Source organism: Mytilus edulis, chromosome 14, assembly GCF_963676685.1.
Source record: "Mytilus edulis chromosome 14, xbMytEdul2.2, whole genome shotgun sequence".
NCBI classification, from domain to species: domain Eukaryota; kingdom Metazoa; phylum Mollusca; class Bivalvia; order Mytilida; family Mytilidae; genus Mytilus; species Mytilus edulis.
In genome coordinates this window covers 37,366,367-37,388,635 of record NC_092357.1, presented here as the reverse complement: position 1 = coordinate 37,388,635, position 22,269 = coordinate 37,366,367, and the positions used below count along the sequence as shown (strand labels likewise).

General features: G+C 30.6%; 1 protein-coding gene across 2 annotated transcripts in view; it reads left to right on the top strand.

Annotated features, from left to right (window-relative positions):
• Positions 1 to 2,300: 2,300 nt before the first annotated feature.
• LOC139502568 (serine-rich adhesin for platelets-like) overlaps positions 2,301 to 22,269 on the top strand; it is an 87,934-nt gene continuing 67,965 nt past the window's right edge. Inside the window, exons 1-2 of one of the 2 annotated variants that reach the window (XM_071292072.1) lie at positions 2,301 to 2,383; positions 15,650 to 15,692. Coding sequence is in view for 1 of the 2 variants with exons in the window: in XM_071292070.1 (XP_071148171.1) it covers positions 16,858 to 16,918 (61 nt within the window). In the remaining variant the exon portion in view is untranslated. Of the gene's footprint in view, positions 2,384 to 15,649; positions 15,693 to 16,795; positions 16,919 to 22,269 lie in introns of those variants that run through there. The other variant, XM_071292070.1, reaches the window with a different exon arrangement.

Here is a 22,269-nt window from a genome sequence, read left to right as displayed (position 1 = left end):
ATCCAAACGGTCCAAAATCAAAAAATATATTTATTTTTTTTGAGTTCTTTGAAATGCTGATTCTAACTTATTTTAGATTTTGGATATTAGAGAATATATAGGTAAATGTATTTTAGAATTCTTAGACCACATTCATTTATGCGCTTTCTTTTCATGGTAAAAGCACCTATATGTCTCTGGTAAAAAGAAATAAAACCACATATTTTTTTTACAATTAGTATGGCTACACATATATCATGCAAGGTTACGCTATTTCACCATACTGGTGATTCATTTATTTTCGTGGGTACCACTTTCGTGGTTTGAGGAAAACTTCCATATTCGTGGATATTTAATTTCGTGGTTTTGGCCAGAGTCTGTTTTGACAAAGTCTGCAAACATTCTATTAGAAAATTTGCAATTCGTGGTTCCCTTGTACCTACAAAATCCACGAAAGTTGGTATCCAACAAATATTAATGAATCCACAATAGTTTTTTTTCTCTTTTTTTTTTTACAAATTACGACAATGGTTTTAATTGCAGATATTAAAATGTATCGATTAGTTTACGATCATTCAATCTTCAACCTTGACTATTTGTATTATGTGTCTCTGCTATAAATGAATGAACAACATTTAGTCTAAAGCGCCACATTTTTCTAGCACATAGAAGTAAACACACAACAAAAAAATTTATCTATATAAAAAAAAAGAAGATACAAACGATTAAGACTCGAGTTGTGACAGATCACCCCTATCATCCCAGTGTTGACACATTATAATCCTCAAACACAAGTAAAATTGTACTATCCTTTTATAATTTTGCATACACTTTTCAATTTTATTAGCTAAAAGACGTCTAGCTTTTGGGAAAAGCTATTACTGTAAATTCAGAAAATATTGCGTGCATTTATTATTGCAATTTATTCATTTTAGGCTATAATGCGATTTTAATTTTTGCGACATAAAAAAAAATCCTGTTTGATTCATATAAAATATTTCCAAATCGCGAGTTTAAATTATTGCGATTATAACCCTGTCGCATTTTTCGCAATAATAAAATGACATCGCAACAATTTCTGAATTTACAGTACTTGTTTAATATAGCTATAGATCTCTTATCTTCCGATTTTCTTCTTCTTAAAACTCGGTAATCATATATATCAAACATGCAATCAATTTATTAGAGTAATAAAATAATCATGAAATATTTGCCGGTAAATTAATCAAATGATCACTAAAACAGGGCCAAGTAATCACATAATCAAAAGCCATGCCCGGTTTTTTTTTTATTCGGAGTTGGGTTTTACCAGTACTTTAGATAACAGGGACTCGGTTAGCAGATTAAAATTTTGTTAATCAATGTTTTTTTATATTTTTTTTAGTATTTCCTGTCTATTTGTATTACTTTATTAACTTGCACTTTACTATTCATATCCGTATACTGAAAAAACCGAACTTTAGGCTTTTCAGTTCGGTATACGGAAATGGATAGTAAAGTGCACATTGCTAGAAAACAAAGAAATATCGATGGCATCGTCAAATACGTTAATAAAGTAATACAAATAGACAGGAAATACTAAAAAAAATATAAAAAACATTGATTAACAAAATTTTAATCTGCTAACCGAGTCCCTGTGCTTTAGATATACAATAAGCATAGGCGGATCCGGGGGGGGGGGGGGGGGGTGGGGGGGCCCCTTTCGTGGGAAAAATTTGGTTGATTATATAGGGAATCATTGAAGCATGACTGGAGCGGCCCCCCCCTTAGGTCATTCAGTGGCCCCCCCTTAGGAAAACTTCTGGATCCGCCACTGAATAAGGAGGGGGAGGACAGGGGTAAGGGAGACAGGGAGAAAGGGGAAAGGAGAAAGGGGGTGGGAGAAAGGAGAAAGGGGGTAGGAGAAAGGAGAGGAAGGCTGGGAGAAAGGAGAAAAAGTTGGAGAAAAAAAAATAAAATATCTCTCTTTTTTCCCGCGGTAAATTAAAAAAAATAAAATAAGGAGAAGAGGGGTAGGAGAAAGGAGAAGAGGGGTGGGGGAAGGGAGAAGGATACCCCCTGTCCTCCCCCTCAATAAGGGGACTATACTAAATATAAAAATTTAATTTAGTCCCTGCATGGTTTTACTGTTTACTATATCGAAGTTTGTCTATCCAATCGAAGACTTATTATACAAGGACATTGTTTTGTTTCTACATCTGTTTGTAGACATTGAAATTATCAAAAATCTAATAAATCAATGCATTTATTTTAAACTTGTGAAATTTTCGAAATCCGAATGCGAGAGTAGCTGATTTCAAATCCGCGGGAAATCGGAAATCAGTTCATCTGTTACCAGTTACACTTCCGGTTATTTTGATGGATTAACAATCGCGACAAATCAACTTTAATTTCAACTGAACAGGTGAGAATGACTTTGAAGAAGTTTTGAAAAGTGAAAGTAAACAAGCCTCACTTATAAACATTATTTATATTCTTTGTTGTCTGAAATTCTGACTGTTGAATTCTGAGTGTTGTACTGTCAAATGTCATGACTGACAAAAATTATGTGACATACAAAAAATGTATGCATGTCGCTGTGTCTTGTTAGTTTAGTCCCAGCTGCTATATAAATTGCACTTTTTACTTATTGATAAATATTCAGGCATTAGTATAGAAACAAAGGGCTATGGTGTATTAAATCATGACACAAATTATCTACATGGGTTCCTTGCTGTTCCTGGTCTCAACAGCAAGTAAGTAAGTAAGTAAGTAAGTAATTTTTATTGGTTTAAAATCCAAAATTACAGGATTGATACCAAGACAATACAAATTTGTTATACACAAAAATACAAACATATATATATCATAGCAATTTCATAAACTATATGAGGAGGTGGTACGACAAAGTTACATACATGTGACAGAGTTGTCAAGCCACAACTGGAGATTAGGAAATTTTCAGCTGGAGTTTGGGCCTCAAAACTGGAGATTTTCTATCGACCTTTTTATCGACATACACAAGATTTTTGCGTACGTCTTTAAACTGCATATCTTCCTTTTTAGCTCACCTGGCCTAAAAGGCCATGTGAGCTTTTCTCATCACTTGGCGTCCGTCGTCGTCGTCGTCGTCGTCGTCGTCGACGTCGTCGTCGTCGTCGTTAACAATTTTTCAAACATCTTCTCCTCTGAAACTACTGAATGGATTTGAATGAAACTTAACATGATTGTTCCTTAGTATATCCTGCACAAAATGTGCGCTTCGATTTTTGATCTGTCAAAAAACATGGCCGCCGTTACTTAAAATAGAACATAGGGGTCAAATGCAGTTTTTGGCTTATATCTCAAAAACGAAAGCATTTAGAGCAAATCTGACATGGGGTAAAAATGTTCATTAGGTCAAGATCTATCAGCCCTGAAATTTTCAGATGAATCAAACAAACCATTGTTGGGTTGCTGCCACTTAATTGGCAATTTTAAGGAAATTTTGCAGTTTTTGGTCATTATCTTGAATATTATTATAGATAAAGATAAACTGTAAACAGCAAAAAAGATCAGCAAAGTAAGATCTACAAATAAGTTAATATGACCAAAATTGTCAATTGACCCCTTAAGGGGTTATTGTCCTTTAATGACAATTTTTCACAATTTGTTCATCATATTTGCTAACTTTAAAAAATCTTCTCTTCTGAAACTACTGAATGGATTTGGTTAAAACTTAGCATGGTTGTTCCTTAGATTATCCTGCACAAAGTGTGTGCTTTGATTTTTGATCCGTCAAAAAACATGGCCGCCGTTACTTAAAATAGAACATAGGGGTCAAATGCAGTTTTTGGCTTATATCTCAAAAACGAAAGCATTAAGAGCAAATCTGACATGGAGTAAAAATGTTCATTGGGTCAATATCTATCAGCCCTGAAATTTTCAGATGAATCAAACATCCAATTGTTGGGTTGCTGCCACTTAATTGGTAATTTTAAGGAAATTTTGCAGTTTTTGGTCATTATCTTGAATATTATTATAGATAAAGATAAACTGTAAACAGCAAAAAAGATCAGCAAAGTAAGATCTACAAATAAGTTAATATGACCAAAATTGTCAATTGACCCCTTAAGGGGTTATTGTCCTTTAATGACAATTTTTCACAATTTGTTCATCATATATGCTAACTTTAAAAAATCTTCTCCTCTGAAACTACTGAATGGATTTGGTTAAAACTTAGCATGGTTGTTCCTTAGATTATCCTGCACAAAGTGTGTGCTTTGATTTTTAATCCGTCAAAAAACATGGCCGCCGTTACTTAAAATAGAACATAGGGTCAAATGCAGTTTTTGGCTTATATCTCAAAAACGAAAGCATTAAGAGCAAATCTGACATGGAGTAAAAATGTTTATTAGGTCAATATCTATCAGCCCTGAAATTTTCAGATGAATCAAACATCCAATTGTTGGGTTGCTGCCACTTAATTGGTAATTTTAAGGAAATTTGGCAGTTTTTGGTCATTATCTTGAATATTATTATAGATAAAGATAAACTGTAAACAGCAAATATGATCAGCAAAGTAAGATCTACAAATAAGTCAATTTGACCAAAATTGTCAATTGACCTCTTTAGGAGTTATTGCACTTTAAAGACTTTTTTCACAATTTGTTCATCATGTTGACTTACTTTAAAAAATCTTCTCTTATGAAACTGCTGTATCAATTTCAGCCAAACTTAGGCTAAATGAGTTTCAGAGTATCTAGTATAAATTTTATATTTCATTTCCTTGTATGTCAAGAAACATAGCTCCTATGGCTAAAATAGAACATAGGAGAAAATGATTTTTTTTTGCTTTTGAAGAAAATAGGACGATTCAAAGAACATTTAAATAAATTGAAAATCCAAAATAATCATTGATGAGAGATTAAACCAAAAAAAATCAGGTGAGCGATTCAGGCTCTTGAGAGCCTCTTGTTTGTTAAAACACAACAATGATTCCATACCTTCAAGCACCTACAAAGCCATTTTTACTTAAGTAAAATAGAAGATAAGGGGGGGTTCAAATATTTATTCATCATAATTTTATATAGTTCAAGATAAAGTGATCAGCCATCATCAGTCAGGGGACTTACTGAAACAAGTGATTTTCTAAATCACTGATTCAAGTAACATTATTTCCATAAAGGTTGGAAGTTAGAGTTGTCTTTCTTTAATAATCACCTATTTAAGTAGTACAAATTAATCACTAGAAGAAGTGATTTAATATTAGTGTAGCTTTAAATATAGAATACTAATGATCCAGGGACTAATTATGTTTCTAAACTTATCAGAACCAACATCTGTGTTGTCTAGGATGACCAGGTCATTTCAGGTGCTGACCTTGTACTGAATCTAGGATAATGACATAAAAATCACTTGTTTAAGTATCAGACCTCAATTTCCTTCCCAAAAATCACTTCTTTAAGTATCATTCTTTTAATAACCCCCACTAATTTCAACACCCCCGAACAGTGAAATTTTTATTGCGAACAGTAGAATTTTATTACATAATCTGAAAGATGAAACCTTGAACTTCACAGGAAAAATACTCCCACTGCTGTGAAAAATCTTTAAAGAAAGTATCAGTTCATTATGTAAAGCCATTATTATAGCATTTTTTCAACTAAAATAGAATTTTCAGGTAAATGATAGCATCAAAGGCATAAACCTTGCTACTTAAAAGAAGCAAAAAGTTCATATTTTTTAATTTTACTAATTAAAAAAATGTTATTTAAACTTATGTGTTTAAAATTTTGAAAAAACTACAAAATCCCAATTTGTGACAAAACCTCGAATTTGCTACTCAAATAAGTGATTTAAAAATCACTTATTTCAGTAAGTCCCCTGACTGATCATACATAGTTGGCAAAAAGTACATCTGCTTAAGCCCCATTGTCAACTTTTGTACCACTACTGAACATTCTGAACATGTTTGTAACAGAAGGTGTTGAATTTATAAAGTTGTGGGCTTTCTGGTGGGTAGCTGTCTCCATATTTTTGGTCAAGTAATTAGGGCCACCATAGTCAGCTTTGCATGAAGTGTAGTAAGCATGGTCTTGACCCTTGGCACTGGACTTGCACCATTTTTTAATTTGGCTAGATAGTGTCACTATTACTGTGTCTTCTTTAATTTGATGCTGGGGTACAAGTATTTGGTGATAACATACAGTTTGCATTTTGTGAAATTATAAGACAAACACACTTATTTAGGTATTCCATTGGACCAGATAGAAGACATATCATATTTGAGTTGATTTTATTGTCTTTGAGGTTCACTATAAACTAAGTCTGTTCCATGTTTTCAACAGAATCAAAATTTATTAAAGTCGATGTTTATACAACTATTCCATTGTCAGTATCACTTTTAATCATCCAGACATGTTTATTTAACTAGCTAGTTTATTACTAGGTAAATGCCAATCATCTTTTATTGTTGTATATACAGTCTAATCCTTAACACCTTCATTGATTAATTACTAGGCTATTTTATTTACCTTTTGACACAAATTCCATTACAGGAAACTTCCGATTTTCTCGGACTTTTTCCCATATCAATTTAGAGTTTCTCGGACTTTTTCCCTGTCTGTATCTATTTTGTAAACAGAAATGTCTACTGAAAATTTTTCGAGATTGACATTTTCAAAAAGCGGAAGATTTCAAATTTTAACGGGAGGGACGGAAAAGGGTCTGAAAAGCGGGAGATTTTAACTCCCGCCGGAAGAATCACATGTATGAAGTTATTTAGTGCTTAATAAAGCATTTCTAGAGATGTACATGTTGCTTATAAATTTAACAATAATTCTAATTATATCAGTCTCAACACACGTATATAAAAATTTAAATCTTGCTTCATTAGTCATATTTAAAAAAAAAGAGGGAACTATTTCACTAATTTTGGAAAACAGTTGGTCTCTAATTATATTTAGTTTTGTACATTACAGCAAGTGATGCATAGGCTGCATAATTTGTAACAAATTATAGGCCCTTTTGCAATCATTGTAGCCTTATTAAATAGAGGTAGATTTTTATAATGGAGCTGAAAATGCATGAACAAACACAAGAGAACACATCAATGAAACAGAACAGTAGTTTGGAAACATGCTTAGGTTTCCCGTACTTTCGAGTTTCGTAATATTTCGAACCCAATATCTAAAAACTCCCCAAATTAGCTAAATAAAGCTGCTATAATTATGTGGGCTCTTGAACACTTTTACCAGTTTTAATTGACTTTTTTCATACATTGTCACATAACCGACTTTGACTCCGGATTATATAATTTTTCGACAGGTTGCCTTATCTGTGGTAGGACATCCTGGTACTAAGTCAGGTAAATGCAACCAAAAAGAAGTAAAATCAAACATATATTATAATTGGTGCAATATTGGGGAAAGTTTACTGTTTTCCGATTATTTTGATGTGTATAGAACACATAAAACAGTTGATTTTCCCCCAAATTTGTACCAATTTAAAGTTTCATTTTACTTCCTTTAGGTTGCTCTTACTTGACCAAGAACCAGATGTCCTATCAAAGAGTAGGTAACCTGTTGAAAAAGTCAAAAGACAGTTATATGAAAAATCTATCATGCACAACTTTGCAACTTGTCAGAATATTCATGCTGATCATACTGATAGGGGCTGTGTATACATGTATATATTTACGTTTTTTTAAGAAGACACATTGCAACCTACTTATAGCCCAAATAATAAAGATAACATGATCTGAAAGGCTATTGCAGTTTGAGCTGTTACACCTTCTTGTATGTAGGACGTCATAATGCTGAGGCAATTTTTTTTCGGCTGTACTATGAGATGAAATTTTGCTTTAAGACCCAATATTAATTTTTCCATGAAATCATCATTGAGGCCAGTGATCTGAGGGTCATAAATTTTCAACCTGCAAGATTTACAGCTGTAGTGATTTTCAAAATTGCCAGAGAGATTATCAATGATTATGGCCAGAGTTGGGATGCAATTTATTATCTATACTATTAAACGAGAAGACCTCATTTTGGGTGTCGCTTCTCTTCTTTCCACTATAAAGTAATCATCATGCCTCTGTGTCCTATAGGTACAGTGCATAGTCGCATTTGTCATCCATGTTTATGATTATTCAGATTTAGTTGTTTTGGGAGAAAAACAAGAAAAAACGCATCCGGATATTGATTCCGTCATTGGGCGAAATTTTAAGTCATATTAGACTTCCGTTTTGCGTTTTTCTGTATTCTTTGAACATACATATACTACGAATAAAGTGTATTTTCTATATGCTATCTTTTTCAAGTTTACTATCCACGGCGGTCACAGGGTAAACTAAAAAGAGAGAGTCTGTATAATATAGAAATGACCGCCGTGGATCGATTAGTAACCTGAGAATCGAAAGTAAAAAGCAAATACACTTTATTTATAGTAATGAATGTTCATTGTATACAGTTAAGCGCTAAAAGTATGCATGTGTTATTAATGTTAATACAAATAATAAAAAAAAAAAAAGCAGGGCTAGGAAAACAATTGTCCTGTCCCAAAGCACCTGACTTTTGATACCTTTTCTGAAATTCTCCATTAATTAAATCTTTTACAAAATTTCATTATAACAAAAAAAAAAGATGGTGTGGTATGATTGCCAATGAGACAACTCTCCACAAGAGAACAAAATGACACAGAAATTAACAACTATAGGTCGCCGTACGGCCTTCAACAATGAGCAAAGCCCATACCGCAAAGTCAGCTATAAAAGGCCCCGAAATGCAATGTAAAACAATTCAAACGAGAAAACTAACGGCCTTATTTATGTACAACAAAAAATGAACGAAAAAAAAATATGTAAGGCTTAGACATAAACAAACTACAACCACTGAATTACAGGCTCCTGACTTGAATGTTCTTAATATACTAAATGAATGTGCATATTGAAATTAATAAAAAAACAAAAAAAATGGGAATTTGGGAAATAAAGGAAGTACCTATGACTTTTGATACTTTTCCTGAAATTCTCCAGTCATTAAATCTTTTTGCAAAATTTTTCCTACAACACTTTACATAGTGTGTTCTAGTCAAATTTAAGTCCACAAGGACCTGTGCTATCTTCAACATGTTCAATAACAATACTTTCCTGGATTTATCTTTTGAGTCGATTATAATTACAAGTGTATCTAATACATTACAGGTCCTCATACATGTACATGTATCTAATACATTGCAGGTCCTCATACATGTACATGTATCTAATACATTGCAGGTCCTCATACATGTACATGTATCTACAAGTGTACTGTTTGTTATCTTGATTCATCATGTTCATTGTGGTTTCATATGAAGTCTAATGAGTTATAACTTTTCTTGCTCATTGTTAAGACTTAAAAGTACGTAGTGCACACATACATGACATATTATAAACAAAATAAATCATACATGTATTTAAAGATTAACATCAGCTACAAGTACATGTACCAGTAGTTCATATAAATTAACAGTGATCACTAGTGTGTCAACACGAAATCTATGAGTTAAAACCCTGCTCTCAGGAAGGTCTGTTTAACTATAAGAAAGAAATTGTACCTTATATGTATGACTTATGGTCAAAGGGAGATAATCTTAGTAGGCCACTTCATTTTGGGAAATTAAAAAATTAAATATTAAAAAAAAGGGATTTAATTTTTTCAATCCACAGAGGCAATAAATGGTCCCCAAATATATGTTGCCCTCTGAAGATCTTTTGAATTTTTGTATCGAGTTGCTCTTATTATAAATTGAAAAGTAAAAGTTGCAGGCATAATGCATATATATGTAATTTACAATTATTTCATGTAATACATATAAATTTATACTGATTTGTTTTACTAAAGACAGTGTTCAATTTTATCTTGAACATGTTGAATCTCACAGTTATAAAAGTATTACTTCACCTTTTACTACATCTATTTGCCTAAGCATGCTAAGTCAAAATGTTCCTTTAATCATGTTAATTTAAATAAGTTTGGAAAATACCAATTTTAAATGTATATAACAACACAATATTTAGTCAGGAAGTCATTCATATTTTATTTATCTTTAACTTTCCAACAACATGAACAACCTTGGTTACCTATATGTATGTTATCTTTCATTAAAATACTTTCCCTAATTTATCTTTTACTATGAGTTCAATTAAGTTTAAGCATGTTAAGAGGAAGTCCTCATATGAACTGAACTGTATGTTATCTTCATTCATGTTGTGTTTACATATTATAAAAGTATTATGAGTTTCTCAAGCTCATTGTTAGTAAAATAATATACACATATAAAATGAGAATGAAGATGTGTCAAAGAGGCAACCCATTGAACCAAAGAGCAGAAAACAGCCCAAGGTCAACAATGGGTCTTCAACAAGCAAGATCCTGCACACCGAGAATATATATATTACCCATAATGGGCTTCAGTTGTCTTCTAAACTTGTAGACACTGCTTCTTTGGATTCAATATCTTCTAATGGCAAGGTGCTTTCAACTCTGATCTCAATTTGTCTTAGATGACTAGGATTGACAACTTACCTGCTACATGTACAATGTACAAAAAAATGTATATATATATATATGTTAGTGGTTTTCTCTGGGTACATTGTACATGTACTCTGGCTTCTTCAGTTTCTTGGCTTGAAGACCTGAGTTTCTGCAATGCTTTTAGTTAAACCCTTATAATCCTGAAGACTTTCAAAATAAAATCAATGGTCAGTAAGAAGGCTGCTATGTATAGACATTTTAGTGTTTGCACTCTTCTTGATTTTGATATCAGTAATGACATACATCATTTCATGAAATCACATCATGCATTTTCATCATTTTTACAACAATTACAATAACCACTAAACCAGTATTAGAAATTTCCGATTTCAGAAATTTGATCTCATCTGTAATCAGGTTTTAAATGATGATAGTAGATTGATCATGTTGATAAGGTTGTTATTATGAACTCTAGTCTGATGGATTATGTACATGAAGAACTATTTAAGTGTACATTCCTGTATACAGATACTCTTCTTGAACATGTCTGAAATATTTGCCACTGGACAATAAGCAACTATTACAAGTGATTATTTATTATTGATGTTGATAAATATAAATTCTTGCAAGTCAATCATTCAAAAAATATACATCACTTGACAATATTTTAATATGCATCACATGACAATATTTTACCCATCTGATTGAATATGTTAAGATGGGTGGATTCCTATTTAAAAATTTATTGTGGTAAATGTGAATCATAAAATACTGACTAGATTTTCGATTTTAAAATTTAAATCTTTTGTTGTCGACACCCTATATTTTATAAATACATGTATGTCCAAGATATATATATGTAATTGAGTCTTACATACATTGACTATGTTGACCTGCATTTTATGTACATTCTATACCAACTCCAACTTATATTTCCAAGCAATTAAAATTAAAAGGGTATCTTTTGGGGTGGAATGGGTGGATTTCTATTACAAATTTTATTGTGATAATTGTGAATCATAAATAGTCAAGATTTTCTATTTTAAAATTTAAATCTTTGTTGACACTCCACATTTTATAAATAAGTCCAAGATATATAATTGAGTCTTAGGACAGTATTAACCTGCAGTATGAACTGACTCTAAATTTTATTTCCAAACAATTAAAATTAAAGGGGCACTAGCTGTCAAATTCATGGTCACCGATTTGACTCAAATTCTAATATTTGATTTATAACAATGTAAAACATTTATCCAAACTATCAAAAGTCTAAAATAAACAGTTTACAGAGCATGGGGGAGATAATATATAGGTTCGTTTCGTGTGTATTTTAGTCCAGACGCCATCTAATTAACTATCGATTTGATCTCAGATGACCATATAAGCGATGTAAACATAAATAAAGATATGAATAGATTAAACCAACACGTGTAATTGGATTTTTATAGGTCTGTTTGATTTTATTTTATAGATTAAAAATCGATGTTTCTCATTGCTTTTAACCATATAAGAATGATTTTATGTGCATCGAATTAGTAATTAAATGATTGACCTTAGTTTCACTTTCATTGTTGACATTCTTTTTCTTTAAATAACCAGTACACGTACAATGCATGCGTTGTCAATCTCTAGCTTGGGGTTAAATTGAAGTTCACATGAATACAGATTTAAAGAGGTCGACTCATTCACTTGCAAGTGAATGACTAATTATCAATGTTTCTTAGCGTAATTTGACAAAATTGAACCTTTTTGGCTGCAAAAAGCGAGAACTTTGTTATTTCACTGTTTCACTTTCATTATTGATTGAACAAAAAAAATCAAACTTTAGATTTTTTATATATCTCGTAGTTAGTGCCCCTTTAAGAGGGTACATTTTGAGATACACTCCAACTTTATTTCCAAGCAATTAAAATTAAAAGGGTATACATATCTTTTTGGATCAAAATTTGATTTAATATGTTAAGATGGGTGGATTTCTATTGTATGATTTGATTGTGATAAATGTGAATCATAAAATACAGACTAGATTTTCCATTTCTAAAATTTAAATCTTTGTTGACACTCCACATTTTATAAATATGTCCAAGATATATAATTGAGTTTTACAAGGACAGTATTGACCTGCCGTATGGACACATGATGAACTGACTCCAAACTTTATTTCCAAACAATTAAAATTAAGAGGGTATCTTGATATCGACTCCAACTTTATTTCCAAACAATTAAAATTTAGAGGGTATCTTTTGGGATCAAATGATCGTAAGTGAAATTTTATTTACATTGTCCGTATGTGGGTAGGTGGTGTACAAGTGATGATCAAATATGAACTTTAATGTAAACAAACCTAACGCCCAGTTATAGTAGTAGGAGAACATTCTACTGGTCTGACATTTAATGTCAGTTAAGGTTAATTTATTGTGGTTGTATATTATATCTAAAACTTTTTTATTGGATTTTAATATTAAAATTTCATTTGTGAAGAAATTTTCAAAGTGTATGGTATACTAAACGATTTTGATATCTATCTTTGTTATATATATATATTCACAGGTAAGTAAGATATATTATTACAATTTAAAGAAACAAAATATCTGTTTGTAAATGTTGTGGAAACGAATAATGAATTGACAAAAAAAGAAATTAAATGATTTAGAAGATGTTTATAAATGTGTCAAGCGCGGCGATTTGACCTATAAATATTTTACGCATTTGATTGTACAATGTATAAATATGAAGTTGTAGTGGGTACTGAATGAATATTTTGAAGATCAATGATTTGTAAAATTCATCACAAAGTTTAAGATACTTTCTATGTATAGGTTTCATTAAAAATGATTTTTATGCATTGTGTTCCTGTACACATATTCACTGAAAATAACTTTTAAGACAAATTCTCTCTTGCCCCCCAAATTCTCTTAGGATTAAATTTATTTTAATGCGAGTTCTTTTACATTTTATGAGTTACCCATTATATACCCATTATATATAATTATGTTTATGTGGAGGAATGAGATTACTACCCACAACAAGCCTGTAGGATACATGTATATATACATGTATATTAACAACTATACAGGTCATCATACATTGTACATGACCTTATCACAATGACCAAAACCCATAGTAGACAGTGGCGGATCCAGGGGGGGGGGGGGGGGTTCCGGGGGTTGGAACCCCCCCCCTTTTTTTTGGCCAATCAATGCATTTGAATGGAAGCATATAGTTGGAACCCCCCCTTTACTCTGGGTTGGGAACCCCCCTTTTTAAAATGGCGGAAATCGCTGGATCCGCGCCTGGTAGACTACATGTATATGTGATATAGAGATCTGCATAGCATGATGGCAAAGTGTGAAACAATACTAGAGTGAAAACGTATTTATTCACTTTTTCAGTTCTTGAGTTATATATATATACATGTATTGTGCCTTTGTAAGTTTATATGCAAGCGTCTTTAGGCACCATCATCTGTGTCCCTTGGACATATATCAAATTTATCTTGTATAGAACTTTATATATTGGCTACCTAAATTACAGCTGTGGGCTTGGTCTACCATGTCAATATTTTCTGTTAACTTCAATCCCAGGTATAACCTTATAAATATATATTAAACTAAAAAGCATTTACATGTCTGATTTTGTATGACAGAGAATTCGAACAACTAATTAATGACAACCACTGAAAAACAGGATTTTGTGTGTAAAAAAGTAAATTATGTTTGCACAGAGAGCTACTTGAACCCACTTTCACAGGTTTCAAGGCAATATACCTTTAAATTTTATCCTCCTACATGTCATGTACATTTATATAAGTATTTAACAGACAACAGACTATCGAAGCTACATCACAGTTCAAGCAAAACAATTTTTTTTTATTGCATTGATTAGCATGATTAGTTCACATTTTACCAGAATTATGCTCATGAGGCAACAATTAAAAATATTTTGGTTTGCCCAAACCCTACCCAAGGTTGAGACAGTGGGTAGGTATGTAGGCATTTTTTTTATTTTAAAGAAATTTACATATCAAATGTTTATTACTCTTCATGCCTTATAATGTGATTAAAAAAAACTTCTTCAAATCAGGACAATAAAAGAATTTGAGTAGGCAGCATTTTTCTGGGTATAGGTAGGGTTTGGGCAAACAAACCTATTCTTTTTTATGGCCTGATTTTCGTTCCAATATAGAATTTTATTCAGTTTTTGTTATAATGTAACATACAATATCATGTACATTTGTATTTGTGAAATAATTTGTTCCACAATCCACACAAAAAATCTTTGTTTTCCTCAATCTATAAAATAATACTTTCTTATTTGTACACATGGTACATGTACTTGATGTACATGTATTGATAATTAGTATTCATTACTTTATTTTATGATACATGTTACTTTACACCTACTTAACATATTTGTCTATGTACTTCTGACATTTATTGACTTTAATACTGGACCACAAGATGACCACAATATGACCAATTGACACTTTGGACAACTGGTTGTCTTTGAAGTTGAAATCTTCTTAAGCATGTTAAGAGCTATTAAGATTGTTTAAGAACACATCCAAAATAACCCAAGAAACATTTGCATATACAAAATGACACTCACATTGTCATAAAATGACCAATAGATGACCATTTTATCATGTTTATACTGTGAAGAATTAAAAGCCTCTATATTTGTAAATATAATTTGCATATATATATAAATAAAAATATTTGGGAATAAACATCTATGAATCTACAACCTAACAACAAAATAACAAGATCTCGTTATAGAATCTGTCCTACATGTGCTTCCCAAAAATTATTTTGGAGGATAACTTAAATTAAGCTTTATTGTGGCTTATTATTCTTATATGAATAGAGCTTGAATTATTAGGCTTCTTGTCCAATGGTTTAGCACATTCTGTAGACTGTATTTTAAAAAGTACTTAGAAGAAAGTAGAATATTCTAAATACTGCTTAATCCCATACTGAAACAATAAAAATACTGAGGAATGACTAGCATGACTAGTGAACCAGTATACTGTTTGTACTACATACTTTTGCATATATATTTTTATAAAATCTATCACTGTCTGTTTGACTTGGGTGATAAATGAATCTTTTATAATTGATTTACTTCTTAAACATGTTAAATAATGTACATGTAGCTTTAATGATAGCTAGTATATAGGTTTCTTATATTTGCAGGAAGAAAATAATACATTAGGACAGTAACCAGCAAAATGATCAGGTAATTCATTTATTGTTATAGGTCTGAATAGCTAACGACATTAGATTGAAAATAGCAGAATTGTATGGAAAGCGCTGATTGAATTTTCTGGTAATTTTCACACACTGACACAGATAAAAAGTTCATTATACTGTTAGTTGCTGGTGCAGTAATCACTCGTAATTCATCGTCTTCATAACTAAAAATATTTGTCAGAAAAAAAAATCATAAGACAGTTTAAAAATCAAGAAACGAAGTGAATTGAAACACATCAGTTCAATTTTCCAATCAAGTACAAAGAAAGGTTCATATTTATATCACTTGTAATATTCATGTAATTTTTGCCACTGGACATTTAATCACTAATTTGTCCATCCATCTCATGAGGTCTTCCATAAGTTCCATCTATATGTAGATCTTTAAATGCTGTTTATGTATAGCAATGAAATTTATTTATTTCCTAAATGCATTAATAGACATTTCTCAATGACAGCGAAGGTCATTAGTTCGCTTTTAATTTGGTACTTGAGCTTTCTCCATCAATAAAACTGGCTGCCATGAAAGCTGGGGATGCTAAAAGTAGTGTTAAGCATATAATAAACAAATCAATGATATTTGAAAACATTACAGAATGAAATGAATGAAAAATAACAAGACTGGTAAAAAACATTCATTTACAGTTTATATTACCATGATTACAGTTTTTAAAGACGCAGAAGTCAAATTAAAAATCACAGCTCAGTTTCTACAACAGTTAGCTTAGCATTTGAAAAAATCAATAAGAAATAGATTTAAGATTTTAATATTGGAAGAATTTTCACTAGGGAGTATTTAATTAGTATATCATATGTATATGTATATTTTATAACTTTTAAATGTCTTTTTAACACATGCATACCTATTTCACCTTGGCGTGTCTTCAGTCAGCTTGATGAATCCGAAAATGAAATTATAGACTTAAAAGAAAAATCAGCATTATCTATTATAAATATGAAAGAAACGTAATTGTTACTAATGAAGCGATTATTTCATAAGAAATTAGTTTATACTCAATTGACGCTTCTGGTTATTCAATTAATTTGACATATAGCATTCAGCTTCTTGTTATATCATTAAAATTATTTGGCATTTTCTGTGGTTGCTATGGAAACTAATTAAACGTTAATTGTTCCTAATGTGATTGGCAATGAAAATTGGAATAAATTTGATGGTGAAGTCAATGGCTGAAGGCAATGATCTGGATAAAGGTAAGTTAGTTGGTGTCGTACGTACATTTTGTAGATTGCAGGTGTCATTTTGTGATTGAAATCAGAAATTTGTGAGTGCTTTTATTAATGTGAATGTTGTACATTTACTAGTCTACAATAGACAAACATGTTAATTTAATTATTGCAACTGCTTTATACAAATTATAATGCAATAAAAAATTTAAATGTAAGTTTTTATAGAAATCTGTTTTTACCTGATGGTCATTGAAAGAAAATCTGCTGGTATTCACTAGTACTTTTGTTGCAAAATACCGAAATCGTCTTGGTCTTTTGCAAATTTTGGTGGTCAAAACCTTCGAACAACGACTTTCTTAAGACCTCAGGGTTTTTATTTTTGCGAAAAAAACGTATTGATTTATTTAATTTTCAAATGAATAAAAACATCATAAAAAAGTTCTGAATTTGCAATATTTGTTGTTGTATCATACCCAACAGCCCCAACTACCTATCAATTATATATTATACGACTATAATCCAGGATTCATTTATTTTCATGGGTATCAATTTTCATGGATTAAGGAAAACTTAAATGTTCATGGATATTTGATTTCGTGAGTTTTGCAAAAGTCTTCATATAAGCCGATAGAAAATTTGTTATTTGTTGAACATTTAATTTTGTCGTTCATCTTTAACCACAAATTTCACGAAAATTGGTATCCAACGAATAATAATGAATCCACAGCATTTTGGGGTTGGGTAAACAATACACCTAATCGCTATTTATTCCATTCCGAATAAGTTCTAAAATTACACAACTTTTACATCCAGTTGAAGCTATCTGGGACCCTGTTTAAACAGTCACCATGCATGATACTTTTTAAAGAGACCTGTTTAAACTACCGTAAATACTTCAAACAAAATATTTTTTGAATCCAATTTTAATTTCGAAAAAGTGGATCATACTCTATCAAAGTTTCACTTTCTTAAGTTTTTCCTCCCTCAGCTCACTATTGATGACCTCTATTTTCGGGGTCCTAACCCAAACAGGAAGTTGTATAAATGACTGTTTTCCCCGGATTGGACTCAATAGCGATAAGGTGTATATGGAATAACTAGTTAGGGAAATTATTTGAGAAAGCATCCAGGAAAATGTAAGAAAGTCGGTGTTGTAGTTTTTACATTGTTTTAGGAATCTTTTTGTTGTTTGTGCCTACAAATTGTACCTTAAGATGTATACATTTGTACATGTATGTTTGTGTAAAAAATTTGGGGTGTTTGAGTTTTCTGAAAGATATTACATGTGTGAAAAAGTCTTAAGGTATTCAGATATGAGCTTAGACCATATTGTTTGTAAGAATTCCAGGAATAAATGTTTCTTGGTTATTCAGGTATCATACTCAGTCTCTATTATTTATCATATGAGGTATTCCCACAAATCTCCTTCAAATAATCTATATTCAGATAGTAAAATTCCTTCTCCTCTTTGATGGAAACAACTTGAAAGTCAAAAAGGGCCTATAAAAATTGATGAGCAGCCAAGAAAATTGTATTCAAAATAAACGAACTATTCATTTTTAAGAAGATGTCTGGTTCTATAATTAAGAACAATTAACCATGACCAAATGAATCTTTAAATATAAATTGATGCTTTTTCATTACATATACCTGTAATTGCAGTGATATTGTTGGCTTTTTTCAAAACTACCTCTACCCTTTTTTATTGGGAAAATATGCATCATTTTCATCAAATTGGGAAATTTATAATGACCATGAATTTGACTGGAACTTCAATTTGCAGACCCCCTTTCAAGAGGTAAACCCTTATTTGAAATAAATCACCTAATTGTCAGTGAGGATACATAAATAGACCCTCAAATCTGCACATATAGTCATTTTAGGCATGAAAAATGTTTAAATGAGTGTTTTCCAGTTTGTATTCATGCACAATTACTACTGAGACTGCACTGTTTGGGGAAAAAGTTGTCTTTTTGGAATAATTTTAAGCCATTTTTTTTTCAAATTGGGATTCTTCTCCAGGAGAAAAAGCCTTTATTCTGCGGTAATTTAAGGCAAATAATATCACTGAATTGCATAATACTGGTACTTGTTTAAACATTTACAAAATGCAAAGTGTGTAATATTAAAGAGTAAATGTTGGGAACGATGATCACCAATGACTTGAGGATGTTGGTACATAAATTCACATGACCTCCAAATTTGAAGGTCTAGTATTTTTCTAGATCTCTCATATCACTAATTACTGTTGAAATATGAATGCAGCCTTTGATAGCAAACAGTTACTGACTAACTAACCTTGTTTAGACTTGAATCATTAAGTTTTATGATTTTAAAGGCAATTTTGTCCAGTAGATTTTAGCTAATTTGAGTTGCCTCCCTTGTATAGACACTTTCAGTTTATATTTTTTTCATCAGAATTTCTCAGTATATAAATTTTGCCAACCACTATTATATCATATTTGTTAGTTTGGTCAGTGAAATTCAGTGACAGATATCAGATTTGAAATTTAAAAAAATTTAAGGTGGTACTTAACACTACAGGGAGATAACTCTGTAAAATCAGCTAAACATTTCAATTACGTTGTGTTGTTTAGGGAATATTAAGCTTCTTGATGATCAAAATAAGTGCTTGTGTTTGTGAAACTGCTATATAACCAGTGCAATTTTTCTAATAAAACGGTTGGTTCAAATTTTTTGAAATTTTTATATTTTTTTCAAAGGGTCAAAGTAAATACTTTGTCAAAATTTTATGAAAATTAAACTAGCCAAATAAATTTTAGTTAAGGTGTTGGGTACCACCTTCAAAGATTTAATGTTAATGAAACCAACAAAAACATTAATGATCCTAAAAACTCACTCTTGTCATGCTTAATAGAAATGTTAAACAACTGATAAACAGTAACTTCAGACTTTAAATTTTCTTATTCGCAATGAAAGCTACTTTCAGAGAGATTAAAAAAAAAAAAAAAAAAAAAATCATTGAGAAATATTCTTCTTACCGGTACATTAAAAGATTGATTGTAGATTGCTTAACGTGTAGTGGCAAATATGAAGAGCTACAAAACCTGATGTTTAAGTCACCAGCTTGCATATAGTTTTAGACTTTAAATTATCTTATAAACAATGAAAAGCAGGTAATTTTTATGGCAATTATTTGTAAAATTATTTAATATGAGAATTAACATTTAAATCACTCATGAATATAGCCACTAAATGATAGAATATATATAAATTTCAACATTAATGCCATAGCTTGCTATTTTGTGGTATGAAGAGAAGAATGTTTGTCCAATGAACCAACTAAGCTTTTAAATGTATTTCCCTAGAAATTAAGGCCTAATGGCTTGAAAGTTATAGACTGAATGATTAATTTGATGATATTAATTTCTACGAATGATAAATTTGATGATAGCATTTGCTGTTAAAGTGAAATCAATATATAAGATCTTAAAGCGTGATACATGTACCTAAGGAATAAATGGGTAGATAGAAAAGATTTATTTAATAGTATTATTAGAATGTGATTATAACTTTATATACAGCCTTTGTTTGCACTTATACATGTATATATCTCTTAAAAGACTGTCTTATTATGTCAATAGTGCTTCAACAATTGGATTTTTTAGTTGTTACAATTTTTGAAAGAAGAATAGATTTTGATTTTGTAAAATCAGGATATATCCCTTTTTAGCAGTGATTATTTTTCACCCAAAATACCCTACAGATTAATGTAGGTTCAAAAAGCATTTCAGTTTTAGGGATTTTTCACAAGATGAATATATTGTTAACCAGTTAGCATAAATTGGACCAATTTATTTGATTCATAGCACAAGTAGGTAATTAAGACATCTCTGTATTATTTAGGAAATTTGTAATATTATTTGTGTTTGATAGCTAGTTAGCATGTAGAAGTATTTCTCAATACTAAAAAAATGTTCTTACTTTTTAGCTACTTATACAACGATATACAGCAACAAACAATAACGGCTGAATTGCAGGTCCCTAGTTCAGGTCCCTAACTAGGGACATGCACATTCAGAATGGCTTGGTTAAAAGTCCATTTTGACAGTTAGACAAGTATTACATAACTAAATCCTATTAAACAGTAATTATAAGTAAGAACACTGATTACATTAGGATTAAACAAACCACTCAATCACTGTTATATCTACACCCATAAGAAGCTAAACAGTAAAAAGATAAGTCTAGGAGAAATACTTCTGCATGCTAACGAGCCATCAAACACCTGATAGTTTTCACCTGTATCTTACATTTTTTGCATATTTACTTGAAATGTATTCAATGTACATTTCATCATAAGTTAAATTTGCTGCTCGTCATCCTTGTTTATTTCATGAAAAGGTGAATTTTATGGATTATTGAATCAAAGAGATTTTTAAAATTCTTATTTATATTTTTGTCAGGTAAGGAAATTAAAATGAAAATTGTATCGATTTAAAATGAGAATGAACTTATGCAATAACTTCTATTGGAGAATGTGAAAAGACCTTTTGGTAACGTACTCATCTTTTAAAATATTTTTCTTCTCATTTAAAAAAAAGAATAATACATTAAAAACTTTTTTTGTTTTATTTTTATGGCAAAAGAATGAAGTAATTTATATTCATGATACATTGTAATTAAGTCTGCACAGTTTTAATTTGACTTTTATTTTTTAAATTTTAAATCATATTTTAAAATTTTGATTTTCTTCAAGTTCTTGTTTGAACCAGATATCAGATTATAAGTTTAACATTCAAATGTGAATTATAATAATAATTAATGGCCTATACCTATCATGTTCACTGTGACCTTGTATTTAGTTCAATATTTTGTAAGGTTGATATATACATTGTATATCCCAATTACCACTTCATCTGTAGGTTATCTTTAATAAAAGATTAACATGATCTTTTCAAAATTTATTTTTATTTCTTCCTATGGACATGTTGAATTAAAATAATAATAAAACAATGAATATTTAAAAGTAAAATAGCTTTGAAATGAATTAAAAACATTAAACAAATCTGACCGACTGTTTCACTAAAAGAATAAATTACGTCCATATGACTAAAATTGATATTGAGTATACTGAATTGTGTAAGAATTACGATAAGTTTAAGGTGTAAAAATTTTTTTGTGAAACTCATCTCAGAAGTTTACAAATATGCAACAAAAATATTTTTTTTTAAACAGCTTTTCAATCAGTAAAAAAAGTAAATTAGATTTCATAAAATGGAACAAAAACAAATCTAACCCAACACAAATTTTAGAATATGAAACATAAATATTTTTTTATAACAGCGTGAAAAAAGTTAAATAAGATTTAAAATGAAAGCAAATTTAAAAATATGAAAAATGAATAATTTTTA